This window comes from Scyliorhinus torazame, chromosome 12, assembly GCF_047496885.1.
Source record: "Scyliorhinus torazame isolate Kashiwa2021f chromosome 12, sScyTor2.1, whole genome shotgun sequence".
Lineage (NCBI taxonomy): Eukaryota > Metazoa > Chordata > Chondrichthyes > Carcharhiniformes > Scyliorhinidae > Scyliorhinus > Scyliorhinus torazame.
In genome coordinates this window covers 200,651,012-200,675,706 of record NC_092718.1, presented here as the reverse complement: position 1 = coordinate 200,675,706, position 24,695 = coordinate 200,651,012, and the positions used below count along the sequence as shown (strand labels likewise).

General features: G+C 45.6%; 1 protein-coding gene across 7 annotated transcripts in view; it reads left to right on the top strand.

Annotated features, from left to right (window-relative positions):
* The window catches only part of nek8 (NIMA-related kinase 8), a 110,134-nt gene that overhangs the window by 50,890 nt on the left and 34,549 nt on the right, over window positions 1-24,695 (top strand). For all 7 annotated transcript variants that reach the window (XM_072469659.1, XM_072469653.1, XM_072469652.1 and 4 more), the window contains 4 exons: window positions 2,725-2,909; window positions 3,981-4,128; window positions 8,920-8,996; window positions 14,792-14,909. In XM_072469659.1, the coding sequence (XP_072325760.1) occupies window positions 2,725-2,909; window positions 3,981-4,128; window positions 8,920-8,996; window positions 14,792-14,909 (528 nt within the window). The remainder of the gene's footprint in view (window positions 1-2,724; window positions 2,910-3,980; window positions 4,129-8,919; window positions 8,997-14,791; window positions 14,910-24,695) is intronic.

Here is a 24,695-nt window from a genome sequence, read left to right as displayed (position 1 = left end):
CCCTTGCCCGGCCCCAGGAAAGCCCAGAAATCCCCTTTTAGCACACAAACCCCGCATATCCACCTTCACCCCAAAGAGCCCTCCCTTCGAGTGAAAGTCCCACCACTTCCCTTGTCCAAATATATACAACATTGGCTCCTTTAGCCCATACACCCGCACGCAGTGAAACAAAAAAGAAGAAAATACAGTCATGAGGTTACATCGGCACATGGCCATTTCTCAATTTCTCAGTTCTGCCACAGTCCTTCTGCCTTCGCAAACTCCTCTGCTGCTTTCGCCGTTCCAAAATAAACGTCCTTGAGCTTGTAAGTCACCCTCAACTTCGCTGGATATACAATGCCGCACCGCACCTTGCTAATGTACAGTGCCCTCTTCACCCGGTTGAAGACAGCCCGCCTCCTCGCCAGCTCCACCGTAAAGTCCTGGTATACACGTATACCAGCTCCAGCCCACTGCACCACCCGCTTCTGCTTGGCCCAGCACAGGACCTTCTCCTTCACACTGTACCTACGGAGGCACAGAGTCACTACCCTTGGCGGCTCACTCGGCTTTGGTACAGGCCTCCACGACCGATGAGCCCGATCCAGTTCATATCGGGAGGGATCCTACTCCTCCCCCAATAGTTTCGCCAGCATTGCGGCAAATTACTCAGTTGGCCTCGGTCCTTCAACTCCTTTGGGCAGCCCCACAATCCTCAAATTCTGTCGTCTGGATCTGTTTTCCAGGTCTTCCATTTTTCCTCGCAGATCCTTGTTAATGTCCATCACCTTCCGCATCTCCTTCCCCATCGAGGTAAGTTGATCACTGTGCTGCAATAATGTCTCCTCCACTTCCTTCAGCGCCTCCCCTTGCTCCCGCACCTCCGCTACTGCGCTCGCCACCGCCGTCGTCACCGGGGAAATCGCCTCCTCCACCAGCACACTCAAAACCTCTCTCATCTCCTTCCTCATTGTCTCCATGTATTTTGTAAACTGCCTTTCGAATTCCGCACCCATCACCTTAGTTATTTCTTCAGCCGTAAGCAATGCGGCCTCCCCTGGTGCTCCAGCCTCCATTTCCTTGGTGACCCCGCGTTGACCTTTCCACTCCCCGACGGACCTTCAGCTGTTTTCTTTACGGCCGTTTTTTTGCTCACCCTCGACATTTTCCTTCACTGTTCCGCCTCTGTGCCTTCTCCCTGCTTTTGCCACCTCCGTGGACCCTGGGACCGGGCTTAAAGCCCCGAAAATCCCGTTCCCGAACGGGAGCCCTCCATTGTGTGGCTGCCTCCCGCCCGCCGTCACCGGAAGTCCATCACTGTTTTCTTAAAGGTACATTGCTTAAAGATCCATGTCTTAAAGGTACTCTCACATGACAGGGGGTTATTGGGTTATGGGGATAGGGTGGAAGTGAGGACTTAAGTGGGTTGGTACAGGCCCGATGGGCCGAATGGCCTGCACTGTATGTTCGATGTTCCACATGGCGCCGATGCTAGCCCTCAACGGTCGCTGAATCAGTCCAGGTGCGGCGCCAGTTTTGCTGTTGTGGAAGTTCGCAAACTCTATCCCGAAGTCAAACTTAGTCTCAGGAAAATGAAATGATAATCGCTTATTGTCACAAGTAGGCTTCAAATGAAGTTACTGTGAAAAGCCCCTAGTCGCCACATTCCGGCGCCTGTTCGGGGAGACCGGTACAGGAATCGAACCGTGCTGCTGGCCTGCCTTGGTCTGCTTTTAAAGCCAGCGATTTAGCCCAGTGTGCTAAACCAGCCCTGAACGGAGAATCCCGCGATGATCTTTTAGTAAAAGAAAATTCAAGCGTCCAAATAATAATAATGCAATGGCCTTTCAATTTTTAAAAGAAAAATACAGTTTGTGAAGTTTTGGTTTCCCCAACATCTGAGAGTATTAACAAACAGCGCCGAGGTCCCAGGTTCGATCCCGGCTTTGGGTCACTGTCCATGTGGAATTTTCATATTCTCCCCGTGTTTGCGTGGGTTTCGCCCCCACAACCCAAAGATGTGCAGGGTAGGTGGATTGGCCGTCTTAAAATTTCCCCTTAATTGAAAAAAATGAATTGGGTTCTCTAAATTAAAGAAAAGAGTGGTTAACAATTGGGATATCTACCAGGAAGTGAAAACACTGGAGTCATCCAGGAAACGGTGAAGGGGAAATTAAGTTAATTCCCTCACCCACAGATATCTTGTGAAATTACTTGCGGTCATCTCCATGCTACATAATTATGTATCATCTTCAAAGTTTGAGATTGTGGTTCCATACCCAAAGTCCATATAATTGAGAAGAACAACATTATTTAGTATAACGCCAGGTAGCATAGACACTGTCGGGCAGCACGGTAGTGCAGTGGTTAGCACAGCGGCCTCACGGCGCCGAGGTCCCAGGTCCGATCCCGGCTTTGGGTCACTGTCCGTGTCGAGTTTGCACATTCTCCGTGGGTTTCGCCCGCACAACCCAAAGATGTGCATTGGCCACGCTAAATTGCCCCTTAATTGGAAAAAATTAATTGGATACTCTAAATGTATTAAAACAAAAGCAGACACTGTCACTGCAACTTCAAAACTTACTACTGAAAACATTATATTTTCTGCCACAAAGATTAACCAGCAAAATAGATTACCCAGCAGATATTCACTCATATTTTATTGTCATATAAATCTTTTGATAGTCTAAACGTACAGTGCACTTAAATCAGATTTCAAATTCTCCTTCTATTTTGTGATGGCAGGTGGGTTCCTTGCACACTCCAGTAAGTCAGGAATACCCCTTCCCCTTTCCACTGTGTATACCTGGGGAAGTGGGATCATTTCTCCTCTCAGGCTGCCAATGCTCAACACTGAGGTAGTGCAGGTCTCTGCCGGGAGAACTCAAAAGGCAGGGGTGACCAGATCGGGACGGCTCATCATGTGGGAGGTAAGCTTCAGAGAATTGTGCAGAAATTTTATGTTTAAGGGATAAAAGATGTGATGATTAAATGTAAATTACAGCTGCCAACACTGCCTGTGGGGTCAGTGGATTCTGGACTGAAAACCCTCTTCCAGAGAATGAGCAAAATTCTGGCTGACACTAATGCAGTACTGCCGATCTGAAAGAATTTTGCATTTTTAGAGGCATTAAGCAGTCTACTAGTGGCTCAGGTAAATGGTGACAATCTCATGGCATCATGGGCAGGAAGCTCATACAATGCCCTGACATAGATTCTGCCGTCAACCAACGCTCAAAATAAAAAAATTATCCTGCTATTACAATGCATGCCTTGTATATTATAGCATACAATCAAAGCACTTTATGAAGTTTATGGAAGTTGTGATTAGGAAGAAGGAATTGGAGTGATACAGGGACAGAGTGGGAAGCTGCCATGTGCAATAGATGTGAAGCATCTTTTTCAGGTCGAAGATCATTAGTCCTGTCAGTAGGCACTGTCTAGCTATCTTGCTGATGAGGCAGACGGCAGCATTCCCCACAAAGTGCATTCCTGGCTGTAGGTATTTCCTCACAAAGAGGCAAGAGAATCCGAGGACAAGACATCGGAGTAACTCTCGCCAACCGCACAACCGGCCCAGATGAATTAAGGAGCAGATTAGGAAGACGTGACGGTGCTAATCCCAGGAGCAGCCTTTTTAGAACTTGAGATCGAGGGCAAGATCCATAATATTTTACTGTACATACACAGCTCTCCAGATGTAAAAGAGAAATACTGTGGATTCTGCAAATCTGAAATAAAACAGAAATGCTGGAAATACTCACCAGGTCTGGCAGTATCTGTGTGGAGAGAAACCTAGTTAACACTTCAGGTCGATAATCCCCTCCACAAAATTCTCCAGTTTCCTGATTGACTTCCTGTTGCTTCTACATTTTGCGCAACTGTTGAATTATAAATATTGGAAGGATAATGCACATAACGATTAACATAGCATCACTCTCCTCATGCAAGTACCTTAACTAATGCTCAATCTGCTTCGAACTGCCTCTACTCTTTTTCAGGCTCCTCCTGTAGGTGCAAGAGATGCATCCCTCCCTGGTTCCATGGAACAAACTCAGCCCCAGTTTATCTCTAGATTTTTGGAAGGTCAGTCTGGAGTGGCAATCAAGCACGTGTCTTGTGGAGACCTTTTTACAGCATGCCTTACAGGTAGGATAAAATTATTTTTCTATTTTTTATTATTTTAATAAATTTAGCGTACCCAATTAATTTTTTCCAATTAAGGGCCAATTTAACATGGCAATCCACCTACCTTAGAAAAAGGATCTGGATCGGCGCAGGCTGGGAGGGCCGAAGGGCCTGTTCCTGTGCTGTAATTTTCTTTGTTCTTTGTTGTTCTTTGTACCCTGCACCTCTTTGGGTTTTGGGAGCGAAACCCACGCAAACAGGGGGAGAATGTACAAACTCCACACGGACAGTGACCCAGAGCTGGAATTGAACCTGGGACCTTGACTCCGTGAGGCAGCAGTGCTAACCCACTGCACCACCGTGCTGCCCTGTAGGATAAAATACTTGACTGAAATATTTTCCTTGTGCTCAAAAGATTTAATGAATTCAGTCTCCTCACCCTGGTGCAGTACTTGGGGAGTGCAGCACTGCCAGTGGTGCCATCTTTATTTTGAGACATTAAACCAAGGTCCCTTCTGCCTGCTCGGGTGCGTGTAAAAGTACCCAAGTAACTATAAACATTCCGCGATGTACGGATTATGATGAACGACACTTACACCGTTTATAAATTCACACCCTGTTGCGACTTTACTATGCCAGTTTCGACTTGACGACGCCTTGCCACTGAACAGTTGTTCTTTACCTTCTGATATATTCCTTTATGTTCCACCTTTCACAACGTCAGGAATTACTTCTCATATATGAAAGTATTTTTGAATGTGAAGGCACTATTATGTCATGGGAAATACAGTACTGTAAGGCAATTATACTGAAGCAAGATCTCAAAAACCTTTCACTATGCAATGATAATAGGGTGAGGGGGTCAGCTAGCTGGACTGCTGGTTCGTAATGGGGAGCGATGCCAACAGCACGGGTTCAATTCCTGCACCGACTGAGGTTATTCATGAAGGTCCCCACCTCTGAACCGTGCCACTCCCCAGAGGTGTGGTGACCCTCGGGTTAAATCCCCACTAGTCAGCTCTCAAAGGGGAGAGCAGCCTAAAGTCCTCTGGGAATGTGGCGACATTTACGATAATAGCGTATCACACATTGGTTCAGGAACCAATCCCCCATTTAAGACAGTATTCCCATAGGAAAACCGGTTCTGACTTATGATGTTTTGACTTGCAACGTTTCAGTTTTTGGGAACCAAATGTGTTGTAAGTCCGCAGACGGCCTGTATTGTTAAAAAAGAGCAGGAGTGTTATCCCCAGTGTCCTGGCCAATATTTATCCCTCAATCAACCGATTACCTGGTCATTATCATATTGCTGTTAGTGGGAGTTTGTTATGCACAAATTGGCTGCTGCGTTTTCTACATTACAACAGGTAGACCTACCTTCAAAAGTACTTAATTAAGGGCAGCTCAGTGGCATAGTGGTTAGCACTGCTGCCTCACGGCACCGGGGTCCCAGGTTCGTTCCCGGCGCTGGGTCACTGTCCGTGTGGAGTTTGCACATTCTCCCCGTGTTTGCGTAGGTTTTGCCCCCCCCACAACCCAAAGACATGCAGGGTAGGTGGATTGGCCACGCTAAATTGCCCCTTAATTGGAAAAATAAATTGGATACTCTAAATTTATTTTTTAAAATTACTTAATTGACTGTAAAGCGCTTTGTCCAGTTGTCATGAAGTGCGATATGTGCTGGCCTTCTGTTGCTTTCCATTCAAGTTAGGCAATACTGTCTGGAATTTTCCAGCTGTTTACGCTGGCAGGATCTTCCAGTCCTGCCAATGGTGCACCGCTGCCACAGATTACCAAACGGCATGCGGTATATACAACAGGAAATCCCGTTGACAGCAGCTGGACCAGAAAATCCCACCGCCAGCCAAAGGTGGGCCGCCCCCCACCCTACTGTGTTTGAAGCTATCTGGACTCAGCACATTTTATTGTTACCATAATAATTTTGATACATTCCCTTTTATTTTGCTATTGCGGGTTTATTTTTGTTTAAAGCTACAAATGTTTTTGCTAAACATTAGTGCAGTGATATGTTCAACTTGTCAATTGCCCTTCTCCCTTTTGGAACAAATTAATCAGCAAAGCACCCCTACAATTAATCAATACAGAAATCATTTACTGCCTTGTAGAAGTTAAAGTTCTGCTTGAGTAGAACCTGTTTGAAACTGCAACTCTTCAAATGTGAAAATATTACCCACCAAATTGGAGGCAATCCAATTCACTTAATCAGGTTTAATGTTCTACTAAAAGCTCAGGTTATAATGTCACAACTATCGGTGCTTTTTTGTTCCTTAGGTCTGTGTTGAACTTCTTGGCCTCAGCTGGCATGGCAGCTTGCCCTTAGAATATGGAATAGCCTATGTTCCCGACGCCGGAGTGGTTCCCGCCACTCCATTGTGCTGTTTCTGCCGGCCCCGCCAATTCCCGGAGAATCCCGCCCATTATGTTTGGCATTAGTAAGATGATGTCATTAATGGGAGGAACCAGGGGCTGAAGCAGTCAGTTATTGAGTTCAGTTTGGATCTGTCTGTGATCAGGCTAGCAGTTTCTGGAGTTCAGTTAAAGGTTTGACTGTAGATAGGCCAGCAGCTTCTCTCAAAGCAGTTTAGTTAAAAAGATTTTGCCTGTGAACAGAACAGCAGTTTCTGAAAAGGCTGGCAGGTTAAACAGTAGTTTGACACAGGCAAGAATATGCAACCTGCTTCCTGAAGGATCTCTCAAAGTAGTTTATTAAATACAAATTTGTACAGCAAGTATTCCTGGGTAGGCTGGCTAACTGTATTTAAAAGTGGATTTTGCTTGAGTGGAGACAAAAGTTAGCAGTTAATTACTGTTGCCATTGTTAAGCATTCTTTAATGGGTAATTGTAAGCAATGTTCTTGTATGATGTTTATGTTCATAGATTTTACAGTGCAGAAGGAGACCATTCGGCCCATCGAGTCTGCACCGGCCCTTGGAAAGAGCACCCCACTTAAGCCCACACCTCCACCCTATCCCCGTAACCCTGTAACCCAATCTTTTTGGACACTAAGGGCAATTTATCATGCACATCCTTGGACTGTGGGAGTTAGTTTAACCAGTGTTAGTAATGAAGTTTGTTTTAATATACCATATCCCTATTTGTGCATTAAATCACTCCTGGAGCGAAGTGTCCTTTCCTCACAGTTTTCCAAATTAAATATAATATTGGGGCTACTGTCCGGTATCCTACCAACTGTTGGCGTCTCGTTCGGGATCATAATATTAAAGCTTGTACATTTTTGAGATAGACCCTAATTGCAAAGGGGAATTGATCCTCCCATTTGTTAAGGAAACTAAGACTGTATTGGAACTCAAAACTTTGCTTGAGGCTATATAAAAGGGGACAGAGCCATCAGAGCTTGGTGATGAAGGTGATGGGTCCAGTGGTACAGTACAGGCAGGGACTAGATCCAGAGCTGAGGATAGTTGAATATACAGTTGTTACAGCTGTTACTGTTACTTGACTATACCATTAGTAGATCCACACCAACCAAACGACCATAAGCAGAATTAAGGAGGTTGCATAGACCTGTGCCATTTTTGGTGAAGTCCGTGCCTCAGCAACTTGGGTTGATTCTGTGGTGCTGTCAGCTGGTGATCAGGCTAAATCCTAAACGAAGAGGAATTGAAATTGTTTGTGAGGAAGACCGACTTTTGGAGGACTCTGTGACAGATTGTGAACATATATGCTGAGATGGTTATCTAAGATGTTAATCAGTGTGTGATTTGTTTGACTCTTGTACAGTAAAACCCTTCTGTTTTAAACTGGAAAATTCTGGCTTCATTTTTTTCAGCAAATAACTAGGATTTCTGATTCTGTTGCAAAGTCACTGGTCTCGATTAAGATTATAACAGTAGATAGATTTAATCGTGGTGCTTCTAATGATTAAGTGACCATTAGGCTGAGCAGCCGTGGACAAGAGGTTTGGGGGTACGGATGAAATGTTCAGCCTGCCACAGAGCACAGAGGGAGAACATTTCTTGCATCATTAAAATCTTAAGCATAACCCTATGGTGGCAGCACAATGTTTCAAAGTTTTTTGGAAGAGTGCTTCCTTTTCTGTCAGGCACCTATGTGAATTTCAGCAAGGTCTATGAAAAGCTGAATAACTAGTCCTGCCTTAGTGAATTCTCAACTGATATTACAAGTGAAAACTCAGAAATAGGACAATCTAATGGGAAGTACTCTGCAAATATATTTCTGGGCCATGTCCTCTGGGTCTTGGATAATTACTTGGCATTGTTCCCATTTTTTGGAGAACTTGATGTTACTTTTTTGTAGGAGTTGTACTATATCTTTGATGGTGATCATCCCTGTGTATTAAACAAACCTATTGAATGATTAAAATACTTAGAATTACTAATTTTTAAAAAAATAATCTTTCTTGTCACAAGTAGGCTTACATAAACACTGCAATGAAGTTACTGTGAAAAGCCCCTAGTTGCCACATTCCAGCGCCTGTTCAGGTACACAGAGGGAGAATTTAGAATGTCTAATTCACCTAACAGCACGTCTTTCAGGACTTGTGCGAGGAAACCGGAGCACCCGGAGAAAACCCCATGCAGACAGGGGGGAGAACGTGCAGACTCCACACAGACAGTGACCCAAGCGAGAATTAAACCTGGAACCCTGGCGCTGTGAATTTACACTGCTACCCACTGTGCTGCCCCAGAATTAGGTTAAGTAGAGAGTGCAAATTATGACTTTGAATTAGGCACTGCAATTAAATATGTAGAAGAAGACCTAACTGTTCAGAAACTTCTGTTTCACACTTTCCTACTATTCTATTTCAGACAGAGGGATAATAATGTCATTTGGAAATGGTAGCAATGGTTGTCTGGGTCATGGCACTTTTAATGATGTCACCCAAGTAAGTGCAATTTTTTTCCCTTACTCATATCAGTGATGCTTAAAGTTTTTGTTTTCTTGCTTATTTCTTTCCTCACCTGAATCTTCCAGTTCTTGCTGTGTATGGTTCCACTGAATCAGCTGCACTTCAGTATTTCAGGATTGGTAGGAGGATTGGTAGTGATGCCCCTGTTATAGAGTAGCCTATGCATGCACAGTGTCAATACTCCACCATTGGCAGCTGGGTCTCCAGCAGCCTTGGCCATAGTATCTGCATATCCCTCCCTAAACTTCTCATCCGTAAGACGCTCCTTAAACCCTAATGCATTAACCAAGCGTCAAGTGGTTCCAGTGAAGTGGCGCATACAGTGACAGATAAATGCTGCTTGTCCTTATGGGTTACACACACATAATGGCACTCAGATAATCTACCCACTGTGGAATTAGAACAAAGAACAAAGAAAGGTACAGCACAGGAACAGGCCCTTCGGCCCTCCAAGCCTGCATCGACCATGCTGCCCGTCTAAAGTAAAATCTTCTACACTTCCGGGGTCCGTATCCCTCTATCCCCATCCTATTCATGTATTTGTCAAGATGCCCCTTAAACATCACTATCGTCCCTGCTTCCATCACCTCCTCCGGCAGCTGTCATGATATTCAGGTGAACTTCACAGCACGTACATACATACATAATGATGGACAGATCAACGGACCAATCAACACACACAACACTACAGCCAATCACAGACAAGAGCATACACAGTACAAAACAGGGAACATGACACTTCCTGGGCACTCGAGCAGGAGACGGCTCAGGGCACAGACCTCATTGCCAGCCACTCAGACATTCACCATGTGCTGAGTACCAGAGCTTACTATGTTAATAGTTGACTGAAATAAAACTACGTTGTACCATTCGCAACCTTGTTGGTTCGTCTGTGTATCAGAGTACCCAACACTTCATTATACCAGGAGTGATTTGATACCTACCCACAAATCTGCCATCCTGCGCCATGGACACCGTCAACACACCGCAGCCGTTGCAAATCGCTGGGAACCTCGGCGTCAATTGGAAGCTATTCAAGCAGCGCTTCCAGCTCTTTCTGGAAGCCAACGAAAAAGATAGCGCCTCGGACACCAGAAAGATCGCCATCCTCCTCACCACCGCAGGTTAGCACGCCATCCATGTCTACAACTCCCTGGTATTCGTGGAAGGCGAGGACAAATCCAAATACAAGACGGTCCTTCTCAAGCTCGACCAACACTTCAACGGCGAGGTCAACAAGAGCTTCGAGAGGTATGTCTTCCAGCAGCACCTGCAAGGTAAGGATGAGCCCTTTCAGTCATTCCTTACGCATCTCCGCATCCTCGCGCAGTCCTGCGGTTATGACACCACCTCAGATTCCATGATTCGGGACAGATCGTTTTTGGGGTCGCTTCGGGCACCCTATGCCAGCAGCTTTTAAAAATAAAAGGCCTCACCTTAGCCTCCGCAATCGAAGCCTGTGTCCTGCACGGAAACACGACTAGCCGCTATGCCCAATTTCAGGAGACCGAATCGGCGCGGTGGGGGTCCTACGCGGCCGGATCGGCGAGCCAGGTGCCCCACGAGGCCGAACGGGTCCAGGCGATCGAGTTCCTCCCGGCCCGCGGCCCGGATGAGGGCGGCCATTTTGCGCGCTTTTCGAGGCCTCGCCCGCTTGTGCGCACCCAAACCTACGGCAACACTGAGGGACGTGATGCGCAGGCGCGGTCGACGCAAGACCGAACTGCGCATGCGCAGTGGCGCAACGAATGCCATGACGTCACGACGTACGGCAACTGTGGAGCTGCACGTTTAAAGCGGCAATGTCCCGCAAGAACCCGACAATGCCTACGCTGTGGCAAGGTGGGCCACTACGCTGCTTACTGTCGAGCAGCTCAACCTGTCAATCTTCCACAACTCCGACAACCTAGCAGGGACGTGCGGACCATTCAGACTCCCCATTACGAATCGTGCCCAGGCGACATCCAGACCGGTGACACACATGACCGAGACGCCTTCCGTGTTGCGGTCATTGATGGGAACCGAGTTAACACGATCAATCCGGGTGATGAATGGTGTGCCACCCTGACGGTCAACCCGAATTTGTCGCCCATCTGCTAGACTGGACTTATGAGACTGTTTATACATTGAACTCATGCAACCACTGTGTTAATATGTTTATGTTCTTGTCGTTACAGGAATTTGTTTTATCGTTCAACATTACCCCGTTCTTTGTTTTGGTACAACCTCGTTATTATGTCACACCCGACATCGCCCCTTGTATATAGTTAAGCCCCATGTACATGCTGTAAATATTACGCGCACACACATTTAGCTACACTCAGTACACATCTCTATTTATAACTACGTAGGCACATAATCTTGTAAAAAAGGGGGGGATGTCATGATATTCAGGCGAACATAACAGCACATACATACATACATAATGATGGACAGATCAACGGACCAATCAACACACACAACACGACAGCCAATCACAGACAAGAGCATACACAGTACAAAACAGGGAACACGACACTTCCTGGGCACTCGAGCAGGAGATGGCTCAGGGCACAGACCTCATTGCCAGCCACTCAGACATTCACCATGTGCTGAGTACCAGAGTTTACTATGTTAATAGTTGATTGAAATAAAACTACGTTGTACCATTCGCAACCGTGTTGGTTCGTCTGTGTATCAGAGTACCCAACACTTCAGCAGCGAGTTCCAGGCATCCACTACCCTCTGTGTAAAAAATCTTGCCTCGTACATCTCCTCTAAACCTTGCCCATCGCACCTTAAACCAATGCCCCCTAGTAATTGACCTCTCTACCCCGGGAAAAAGTCTCTGACTATCCACTCTGTCTATGCCCTTCATAATTTTGTAGACCTCTATCAGGTCGCCCCTCAACCTCTGTTGTTCCAGCGAGAACAAACCGAGTTTATTCAACCTCTCATCATAGCTAATGGTAAATCGCTTGTGCACCCTCTCTAAAGCCTCGACATCCTTCTGGTAGTGTGGCGACCAGAATTGAACGCTACACTCCCAAGTGTGGCCTAACAAAGGTTCTATACAGCTGCAACATGACTCGGGGAACACTTCAGCAGTCAAGGGCATTCAGCCTCTGATCTTCGGGTAAGCGTTCTCCAAGGCAGCCTTCAGGACGCACAACAATGAAGGATTGCCGAGCAGAAACTTATAGCCAAGTTCCGCACACATGAGTACGGCCTCAACCGGGACCTTGGATTCATGTCGCATTACATTCACCCCCCCACCATCTGGCCTGGGCTTGCAAAATCCTACCAACTGTCCTGGCTTGAGACAATTCACACCTCTTTAACCTGGAGTTACCCCTATCTCTGGCTCTGTAAAGACTTAATTACCTGCAAATGCTCGCATTCAAAGTATCGCCTTGCATCTTTGACTTTGTCTATATAAATGTTACTGGAACCTACCGCTTCATTCACCTGAGGAAGGAGCAGTGTTCCGAAAGCTAGTGATTTGAAACAAACCTGTTGGACTTTAACCTGGTGTTGTAAAACTTCTTAGTATGTCTTCTTGACTACCTTCTCCACCTGTGTTGCCCCTTTCAATCACCTGTGGACCTGTACACCTCGATCTCGCTGACTGTCAATAGTCTTGAGGGTTCTACCATTCACTGTATATTCCCTACCTATATTAGACCTTCCAAAATGCATTACCTCATATTTGTCCGGATTAAACTCCATCTGCCATCTCTCCGCCCAAGTCTCCAAACGATCTGTATCCTCTGACAGTTCTCATCGCTATCTGCAATTCCACCAACCTTTGTGTCATCCGCAAACTTACTAATCAGACCAATTACATTTTCCTCCAAATCATTTATGTATAGTACGAACAGCAAAGGTCCCAGCACTGATCCCTGCGGAACACCATTAGTCACAGCCCTCCAATCAGAAAAGCACCCTTCCATTGCTATTCTTTGCCTTCTATTGTACCTGTTGGGTTACTGGACAAGGCCACAATTTTTGTTAGGTTCCGGATGTGAAAACCCAAACAATTTGCAGTTTGTAAAACTGTGAGGAATTGATACTTCACCTCAGAAGTGGTGACTTTGTCCAACAGGTATACCTTATGTTAAAACAAACTTTAACTTAAGCACAGAACTGACCACATTAACATCAAAATAGATACCTTTATAATTAACAGTTAAACCGTTCTTAAATAAAAGTAAAAACTTTAACTGACTACCTGCCACTATTTATGTTCCAACCAAGCAACCTAATGCATTTCAAAATCCACTCAGAAATAATGTTAGTAACAGGGTTACTTGATGCTCTCCGTGCAGACTTTTGGAGAGAGACCCATTCAGGATCAACCTGAAAATCCTTCTGTCTTGTCAGACTCAAACCCTATTGCAAAACAGCCAAAAATCACACAGACCTGGCTCCTCCCGTTAATTACATAATCTGTATCCCACTAAGATGTGCCATAACCTGCTTAGCTAGGACTAAACACCATCCCACATAAATAATCTCAGGGAACCAGGGAATCCCATTTCTATAAACAATATTCCATTTGCCATGTCTCTGTAAACAAGTAAATGGTTGAAATCAATGATTACCTCACCTTTATGACTCCTTAATCTCAGTTTTAGCAGATACATTGTAATAGCATTAATACAACAAAATCTAAAATATAATATATATAACAATTTCTTACATTCATCACATACCCAAGCATTTAGTTAATGTGCATTGAGGAAGGGGAGTTTGGAGAAAATTAGCAGCAAGAGTGGAAAAATAATATAATATGCAATCGAATCGAATGGTAATCTAAGTGCCATAGCGAGTGCATTTAGCTGCATGTTTCCTGGCACTCGCAACGCTGAGAAACAGAATACTGTCTAACGCGACTCCGGTTAGATACAGGGCCTCAGCGGGAAACACGGTGCTGAGGCCGCACTTAGTCCCATTTCCTGCACTGAGGATCCCCGCTCGCCGGAACTCCTCAGTGCAGGGAGAGATCGGGAGGCCATTTTTAAAAGCATCCTGATCTCTCAACACCTGAACCACCCCCCAAGCTTCAACTCACCTATAAGGGGGTCCTCCCGCCCCCCACTCCCACCTCTTCTCACATGTACAGGGCACCCTCCTGGGTCCAATCACTGCAGCGCACAAAATGCCAGCTTGTCATCTTAGCACTGCCAGGCTTGCCCTGCCCACACGGCATGCATCTGGTGGTCTCCGACTCCCTGGGAGACCCCCACGACTGAGACTAGCTGACTTGCTCTAATATGCTCTATGAGCAGCACGGTAGCTCAAGTGGATAGCACTGTGGCTTCACAGCGCCAGGGTCCCAGGTTTGATTCCCCGCTGGGTCACTGTCTGTGCAGGGTCTGCTCTTTCTCCCCGTGTGTGCGTGGGTTTCACCCCCACAACCCAAAGATGTGCAGGTTAGGCGGATTGGCCACGCTAAATTGCCCCTTAATTGGAAAAAAAATAATTGGCGACTCGAAATTTATATTTAAAAAAATGTTAGATGTCGCAAGGCATAGCAAGCTGGGTAGATCCCGGGAGCGGGGTCTCCCCTTTTTTACCGGTCACGCTTGCTGCTTTTCGGGCGCAGTGTGGATGGTAGATTGCTCCATTGTTTAAAAGGAACAATTTTGCTGGCATTAGCTACAGCAGCACCTTTGGCACCTTAAAAAAACATTTTTGGAGAGGCCGAGGTAGTTTGCTCAGAAATCAATTGAACATCGCATTTTCTGCTAATGTGTTGTGATCAGTCTGTTTCTGATCCCTCCCCACAGCCCAAAATTGTTGAGGCATTGCTTGGATATGAGATTGCCCAGGTTTCGTGTGGGGCATCACATGTTTTGGCAGCAACCAATGACCGTGAAGTGTTCTCATGGGGAAGAGGCGACAATGGTGAGAATGTTTTTTGTTTGTTTGTTTGAAATACAGAGCCTCTATAAAATGCTGTACAACATTCAGTCAAATCCTCTTAAATTTAATGTGGCTTTCAGAAAGCTAGCTGTTAAACGAAATGCCTCAGCAGTTGCCTAACTGAGCCAGGGGTGGCTTTTCTGAGAGCACCAGCTTCAGAGCATTTTGATGTGGTCTGTTGGGCCACGTTTTCTTTGCTTTGGCTTTGAGCCAGGAAACCTATTTAACAAGTCTCCATGGTTGGGTAATGCAACACATAGGTGCATTTTGATGACCCTTGTCGTGATGCTCTTACCTTGAGATGATGGAATGCCAAATGTTGGACTTCAATGAGATTTGAACCTGTAACCTTTTAATTGCAATCTTGGCAGTTTACCACCTGAACTATCTTGGCACCACTTGAATGGAGCCAAAAGCTATTAATCTTCAGGCTTTTATATAAATTGTTCTAAAACATTAAAGAGTTTTTAATTATTTAGTTGATGTGAGCTTTGTTAAAGATCCAAAAGTCACCTCACTGGAGGAAATTCTAAACATAATGTTACAATATTGTAAGAGTAGGTATAAATCTAGTTAATGTAAAATGGCTTTGCATCATATTAAATTAATTGATCCATTTTTGGGGGGGAAAAAGACCATGCCACAATAATACTTTAATTTAAAATATATTTCTCCAGACGTATAATTCATCTGTAGTTTAATACTTTCTAATTTCAGGTTGATTGTAGAGGTTATTTACATTTTTGCAGTTAAGATGTTATGATCATGTGAGGAGGGGTAAAGATGACCTCTCACTCCAAGCCTGACTAACAGGTTTCATTAAGGATTCACAATGATGAAGGAATTTTCTCAATGTCTGTTTTGAACCATTCATGTGCTGATTGCAGAGAAGCAAGTCTGGTAGGGTTTCTTGAAGTTTAAAACAAAAAGGGGTCAGTTGTCACTGAGCTTTTTATAAAAACAACACCCACGTAAAGATAGCAGAAATAAAGGGCAGCACGGTGGGTTAGCTCTGCTGCCTCACGGCGCCAAGGCCCCAGGTTCGATCCCGGCTCTGGGTCACTGTCCGTGTGGAGTTTGCACATTGTCCCCGTGTTTGCGTAGGTTTCGCCCCCATAACCCCAAACATGTGCAGGCTAGGTGGATTGGTCACGCAAAATTGCCCTTTAATTGGAAAAAATGAATTGGGTACTCTAAATTTTAAAAAAATATCGCAGAAATATTTTAAAAGGTAATCTCATGGATTTCAACCTCTTGTGACTGTATATCACACACACAAACAAGCAAGCAAAATTTACAAGTTATACCATGGGTAGTTAATTTCTTAGCCAAAGTAAAGTTCAATGCTGGAAGGTACAAAATTAAACGTTTTACTGTTTGAGTCCTTTGCTGGTCACTGTGGATGTGGCAGAACTTTTTCCAGGTTCGCCTTTCGATTCCAGGAGTTGAGTTGCAAGCCATGTAATTCCCAATTACTGAAGAGAATATCCTTTTAAAAATGTCATTGATCTCCTCCAGAAGTCGATGATTTTTGCACTTGAGGTTCCTTTTAATGAAAATTCACTGGGTGGAATTCTCCCCTCCCCCCCCCCCCCCATCTTCTTGCGGGTGGCCGTGGGGAGGACGGCTTTTACGCGGGGCTCCGCTCCTAGCCCCCCCCCCGGGGGAGGGAGAATAGGGGGCTGGTAACGGCCTCCGACGCTGGAGTGAAACACTCCGGTTTTCACTCCAGCGTCGGGACTTAGTCTCCCGATGGGAGAATTGCACCCACTATCTCTGTTCTGAATTTTTAAAACTGTGAGGGAATGGACCTGAGACAGGAGAGTGAATGGCAGGTTTCCCAGACTGTTCTGTCCTTAAAAGCATGTATCAAAGAGATTTCAAAATGGTCACTTCAATCAAATGACTTCTGCCACCCATACGATTTCAGAACGGATTTGTTTATCTGACGTATGAATCGCTGGTTGCATTTGTTCCATAGCCTGAAAAGAGGTGAGCGGGTGGGGGAAGTGGTGATGCTGTGAATATATTCTGTAAGATCCCAGCCATTAACTCCCTGAATGAGTCAGCATCCAGCTTGATGAGATAGGAACATGTAACCTCATATGATCATTGTTTTAGTAGATTTTCTGTCACTGCTGGAGAGGTAACTTATAGAAATGAAAATGTTACGTCCACTAGGTTTCAATTAATCTTTTGAAGTGGTTCCTGACATTCTCAGGTGTGTTGTGGCATGTCTGAATTCACAGTGGAACTTTCCAGAAGCTGGTCAACCTGCAGTACCAGATGTCAGATGATTTGCGGCAGCCATCTATAGTCAGTACTTTTCTTGTTTTTTAAACAGTCCTTTTTAAATAGTTCAGTATATGTTTGGTCAGCTGGGTAAATTAATATCACTCTTGCACAAGCCACATCATTGTGTCAAATATATGCAAGTAAAATCCAGTCCTATAATTCTAGGTCTGCAGATTCATAGTATATCAAACCCTATATACAATGGGGGCGATTCTCCGATATGGAGGCCAAGTGTTCGCGCCGTCGTGAACGCCATCGCGTTTCACAACGGCGCAAACAGGGCCCGGGCACGACCTATTCTGGCCCCCACGGGGCCAGCACGGCGCTGGAGCGGTTCACGCCGCTCCAGCGTCCTTACGCGGCGCCAAATGGGTGCCGCACCAACTTGCGCATGCGCAGTTGGGCCGCGCCATCCAGCGCATGCATGGGAATGTCTTACGCACGTCGGCCCCTCACCAACATGGAGCCGGTGTTCTGGGGCCGCACGCGGAAGGAGGTAGGCCCGGGGGGGGGGGGGGGGGAGAGGCCGGCCAGACCCCAATGGAGGCCACCCCGGTGAAGGAGCCCCCCTTCCTCCCCCACAGGCCGCCCCCCCCCCCCCCCCCCCCCCAGCATTCTCGCAGAGTTCCCGCCAGCAGCGACCAGGGGTGGACGGCGCCAGTGGGAACCTGTCGTGTCGTAGCCTTCGCTCGGCCCATCCGGGCCGGAGAATCTCCGCTAGCCGGTTCTCCGAGCGGCCCGGTGCGAATCGCGTGCCGCTGGTTTCCGGGGGGGTGGGAGAATCGCGTGCGGGGGTCGGGGCGGCTTGGCGCGATTCGTGCCGTGCCCCGGCCAGTCTCCCACCCGGCGTGGGGGGGGAGAATAGTGCCCTATATACTAAACTATAGGTTGACTACTTATTACTGTTCCACTTCTGACTTCTGAGATTCACCTGTTAGCCAATCCTGCACCTTTCCCCCTTCATCCTTGCTTCCAAAATCCTCTTTTTAAAAAAATCATCTCTTTGACAGTGGTTCACACTTTCTCTAACGTTTCCTGTTTTCCATTATTCCTCCTTCCTGATGATCACATTTTCCCTCTAATACTCTGCACCACCTTTTTTGTGTAGGAAGTGAACCATTGAGATGTAAGTTATTGTTGCTGAAGGAAGTGGGGATGAATTTGTATCTGGAATATCTGTTAACATATGAACACGAATGTGAATGCAGCATTAAATTTCAAGGTACCACAAGTTTTTCCTTCCTCTTGTTCAGTTGGGAGGCACTTTTACACTGGCACTTACTTAGTTTTGGATTATGGGCGATGAGCAACCTTCCACTGCCCTCCTCTATTTACAGAGCAAACACTGGATCCCTTATTCCCACTGGTTTCATTGCAGATGAGGCCTTTAATTCTGCTGTCAGAGTAAGTGGACTGTTTTCAGCAGTAGGTACCCAGGGAGCCAGAACATGAACACCAGAGCCCTACAATTCAAACTGAACAAGCAGCAATAGCAAACAGGCAGTTATCAGACCTATGTTTGCCATGCTAATGAAGGTACCAGTGGAGACACCAACTGCATGCTGCGGGCAATATTTGCAATGCTGTTGCTTCCTCGCCATTTGTCACCTGAGGACAGATTCATCTATACTTGTACACACAATGCTATCAGCAAATAACAGTGCCCTGTTGGGACTGTGCAGTCAATGGACCAGGCTCCAAATTTATTTGGTGGTCAAACCTTAGTCACATCAGATAAATAACATTGATGCAATTCAAAGATAAGACTCTTAAATAGCTTTTTATTCCACAGTTTCTTTTATAGATGTTTCTTTTGCATTTTTACGCAACTCAAAAGTCCGAGGACAGTAGGAAATTTCCCCCCAGCCCCTTCGGCCACTGACTCTAATTTATATTGGGATTTGCTACATCTCTGCCTGTAGGTCCATGGTAGGGAAATTCCTAAAAGAAAACCCCACCAGCATGTCACTGTCACAACAGATTTATGTCATGATGCATTCCTGTAAAGGGCGGCATGGTGGTGCAGTGGTTAGAATTGCTGCCTCACGGCGCCAAGGTCCCAGGTTTGATCCCGGCTCTGGGTCACTGTCCGTGCGGAGTTTGCACATTCTCCCCGTGTTTGCGTGGGTTCCGCCCCCACAACCCAAAGATGTGCAGGGTAGGTGGATTGGCCACGCTAAATTGCCCCTTAATTGGAAAGAATTAATTGGGTACTCTAAATTTATTGAAAAGAAAAAAAAAATGGTTGTGCAGTGGTTAGCACTGCTGCCTCATGGCACCGAGGACCTGGGTTCTTCCCCAGCCCCGGGTTAGTGTCCGTGTGGACTTTTTGCATTCCTCCCGTGTATTCATGGGTCTCGCCCCTGGAATCCAAAGATTGCACGGTAGGTGGGTTGGCCACGTTAAATTGGCCCCGATTTTTGGGGGGGGGGGGGGGGGTGAAGGTGAAGGAAGATGGAAACCCGTAGCTGTGCTTTAAAGAGGAGTACACCTGACAGATTCATCAGATTAATTTGATGACAAAAATGCACAGATGAAGGCCATTTGACCCCTTGTCCCTGTGTCAGCTCTTTGAAGGGCTATCCAATTATCCCCGCTTTTTCCTCATAGACTTTTTTTTTTCAATTTAGAGTAGCCAATTATTTTTCTTTTTCCAATGAAGGGGCAATTTAGCGTGGCCAATCCACCTAACCAGCACATCTTTTGGGTTGTGGGGGTGAAACCCACGCAAACACGGGGAGAATGTGCAAACTCCACATAGACAGTGACCCAGGGCCAGGATTCGAACCCAGGCCCTCAGCGCTGCAGTGCCTGTGCTAACCACTGCGCTACATGCCACCCTTTTTCCTCACAGACTTGCAAATGTTTCCTTTTAAGCATTTATATACTTTGGGTGGCACGGTAGCACAGTGGTTAGCATTGTTGGTTCACAGCTCCAGGGTCCCAGGTTCGATTTCCGCATTGGGCCACTGTCTGTGTGGAGTCTGCACGTTCTCCCTCTTTTCTGTGTGGGTTTCTTCCGGGTGCTCCGGTTTCCTCTCACAAGTCCCGAAAGATGTGCTGTTCGGTGAATTGGACATTCTGAATTCTCCCTCAGTGTACCCGAACAGGCGCCGGATGTGGCGACTAGGGGCTTTTCACAGTAACTTTATTGCAGTGTTAATGTAAGCCGACTTATGGCAATAAAGATTATTATTACTATTATTCCCTTCTGCAAGTTATTATCAAATCTATTTCTGCCACACTTTCAGAGAGTGTATTTCAGATCAGAACAACTCGTGCATTTAAAAGAAAATGATCTCCCCTGGAGTTTTGACAATTACCTTAAACCTCTGGTTACTGACCATTCTCTGAGTGGAAAGAATGATTAAAAACTCACAATGGACTGGAGTGAGGTTTGTTTTTCTTATTGTGAAGTTTAGGTATTATTACCTGGTCAGCGAGCTCATTTGTGTTGCCAAAAATGAGTTGTGATTTTTTTTTAAAAAACTTTTCATTCACCTATTTCTTTAGTGGTCTACTCTTGTGGCTCAGCTGGTGAAATGCACTTTCCACAATGGCACTGTGCCTGCATACCGGGAGAAATATCAGCTAGGGTTCCTGCTGCTCTTTGCTTTTCAGTGTCTCCTAGTGGAAAGTGTTGCCTAGTGGAATGTGCATGAAGATTATAGGTGAAGAATCGACTTTGTTGTGCACTCCCAGAGACCAAATATCGCCATTTAGGCTCGCACTTGTATGAGGTACTGAAGGGCAACTAATGCTGATTGAACTGTTACGCAGCATGAATAAACAGGCAAGGTAGATAAATCTCCAGGGCCAGATAAAAATTTATCTCAGGCTGTTCAGTGAGGAAAGGGAAGAAATAAGGGTGCTTGCAATAGTTTTAAATTCCTCTCTGGCCACAGGAGAGATGCCAGAGGACTGGGGGATAGCCAATGACGTACCATTATTCAAGCGGGGAGGAAGGGTCAAAGCGTGTTTGTCTGTCTTGGAGCGACATCTTGTACAGGAGGCTTTCCTTTTATTGCTCACTTGCGGTTTGAGGTCTGCATAAATTATTCATTTTCTGAAACCCAAAACTGCAGTCTGGAGTCCATATTGGAATTAACTGCCTTCTGTTCCATGAACGTGCCTCCTTTCAATGCTGCAGATGGTCTCAGATTGAGCGGCATGGTGGCGCAGTGGTACCACTGATGCCTCAGGGTGCCGAAGTCCCGGGTCCGATCCCAGCCCCCGGTCACTGTGTGGAGTTTGCACATTCTCCCCGTGTCTGCGTGGGTCTCACCCCCACAACCGAAAAAGATGTGCAGGGTAGGTGAATTGGCCATACTAAATTGCCCCTTAATTGGAAAAAAAAAAGAATTGGGTTCTCGAAAGGTATATATAAAAAAAAGAATGAAAGAGCTATGTGGCCAACATTCTTTCCTCAACCAACATCACAATTTGGTTATTCTTATCATTTCTGCCTGTGGGATCTTACTGTGGTTAAGATGGCTCCTATATTGCTTATACATTGGCATTCACTGCATTTCACAATAATGAGTTTCAAAAAAATAAATTTACAGTACCCAATTCCTTTTTTCCCAATTAAGGAGCAATTTTGCTTGGCCAATCCACCTCCCCTGCCCATCTTTGGGTTGTGGGGGCGAAACCCACGCAAACACGGGGAGAATGTGCAAACTCCACATGGACAGTGACCCAGAGCTGGGATCAAACCTGGGGCCTCGGCGCCGTGAGGCAGCAGTGCTAACCACTGTGCCACCGTGCTGCCCTTCAATAATGAGTTTTACACAACACGTTCAAAGATCTGGGATGCATGTTGATGAGGGGCAATGAAAATGCAGTGCAATTGTCTAATCACTGATGATTTAGAAATTGCACCTCTCTTTAAAATTTGTTGTTTATCCTTTTTTTCTTATTATAATAGTGTCTCATGTTGACTCAGCAAGGTACCGAGAACATTATAAAATGCTATGCCTGAAATCAGTCATTTAAACACCTGCCTAAAAGAGAGAAAAAGCAAAGGAGATAAACATGGCTGAATATGGCTACTTTGCGATGCCTGTAGGTTTCCAGGAAATGTGCATTTCTTTCAGGATTTTCATATTGATGTGACACATAATTCTGTTTCTTTCTCTATATGTTTTTTTCCCCCCTGTAAACCTCATGGCCTTCACACTCTTATCACAGAAGGCACAAATTATTTTGCTGATATTCTGCACTTCAGATGTAATTTGGTCTTCTATTCATTGCCAACTATCACGCCTGTTATGTAGCTTTTCTCAGAAGACAAAATTAGCCTGACTAGATTACATTGAAAAACAGATGGCTGGGGGTGAGATGCAGACCTATTCTAAATCCCTTGGTGGTTAAGTACTTGGACCACTTGTACATGTGCGGTCTTCGACAAACTCGAAAACCACAATCAAATCTGTCAACTTGTCCAGCCATCCATCAATTTATTTACATATCCGTGGTTTTGATTCATGTTACATTTTAAAATGCTAATTTGTTGTACCTACAAAACAGGTTAATATAAAAGAAAGTCTTGAATGTCTAACATTCTATTCATATAACAGTAGTTCATAAGACAAGACTTCTTAAGGCTTTTGTTTTAAGTTATGAAGTGAATTATCAGAAAATTTTAGAAATAAGGGGGACTAAATACTACAACTCCTGAAAAGAGACATCAAGATCACAATGTGCGATTAACCCAAGCCCATTGATTGTAATGAAGGCAGCACACTAACTTCACTTTACCTGTTCATTTGTATGATTTCTGTGTCCAGTCAGTGATGGATGCATCAATAGGGATGAGTTAGCACCACTTAAAACGAACCTGTATTGCTTAAAGCTATCGAATACTTCTTAAAGGCCATGTATACTGTGACAAGTACAGTGGTGCTAGTAGTCGTGCCGGAAAAGAGCTTGCTCTGAGAAATGGTGAGGAATGGAACAATATGCACAAGCGAGCAGGCTTTGAGGCTTTTGGGCACCGTGGATGCCTTGCAGGAGGTGGTAGGAAAGAGCAGAAATGTCCTGTATCTGCAGGGGGTTCTCCAGAAATATATCCTAAAGGAGTACATAGCCATGGAAGTTAATGCCAGGGGTTGTGGCCCAAGGAATTGGCTCTAGTGCTGTAAGCACTTCAATAATGTCAGACAAGTGGGCAATGTGAATGAATGCATCTTCAAATGCCAGATCCTACCAACTGGAGCACCAACCTCAGCCACTGCTTATATGACTGCAGTCCCCCATCACTCACCTAACAGCAGTCTATCAATCAGGCCTCAGGGCTAACATTCAGTTGCTTCACCTTGCCTTCACAAAATTAGGAAAGCTGCAAGCCTTCCATCTGAATCAGAGATTGCACACATAATCAGCTATTCAGCCATTATTTGCCTCAGCCAGACAATCACTGGCTACACTCCCTCTCTCTTGCAGGAAAAGATGGCAAACAACTGGAGGCAGCAGGTGCTAAGCAGAGGGAACAGATACACCTGCTTGCCTTAACTCTTCCTTAATGCTGTAAGCATGAGCTTACTTCTCACCTCAAACCTGCCTGAGTGCCTTTTCCTTTTTGGCTATCAGTCCAGGCAACAGATTTACACCAAAGATGAGAGTGCTGATGAATACAAGGACTGCTACTTGATTATCCACTTGCATTTACCAGCTCAGATACTTGGAATATCTTGGAGGAGAAATTAGAGGTGGGATCTGTACACAGTGAGAAAGTGAACATCTATGGGCTGCAGTAAGGGCACTGGACAAGGTTAGCACTTCTGCCAGCTCACTGGAGGATGGAATTGCACATGGGTTCTGCTCCAGAGGATTTGGATGAGGGCTCTTTGTGACAGGCTACTGAAGAACGCTGATGGGGCATGCACAACTAAATGCTTGGTGCATTGAGAAGGCGGCTAAAACATACAATTAGATTAGTACATGAAGGGAATAATTGCAGGTTACGGGTGAAAGGGTGGAGAGTGGGACCAGCTGGATTGCTCTTGCAGAGAGATGACATGAGCTCAACGGACTTTGGTTCTGGAATAGGGCAGTGCTGGTATGCAACATACACAAAGTGATATGTGTGCAGTCAGTGGTACCTGGATCATTGGGAAGCCTGTAATCCTAGCAAAGCGACATGTTCACCCTGTTTGCTTGGTCTAACAAGAGAGCCTCAGTAGCCTCGCTCATGCTACATTGGATGGCAAATTGTGAGATGTTGCCAATTTCTCCATGACCAGCCTGGAAGGAACTGGAAGCATGAAGTATGATTGACATGCTCATCCTCAAGAGTCATTGGCAATGCAGCCCTCGACCTGTTCTGAGGTTGCAATAGTGGCTGCAGCAAATAGCACATTTCAGTGAGAATGTCCTAACTGAGGAGCAGTTTTCTCGCAAGATTGCTCACTGATCAAACACTCTGGGTGGATATGACCTCCTGCTGACAGCATACCCCCCCCCCCCTCTTCC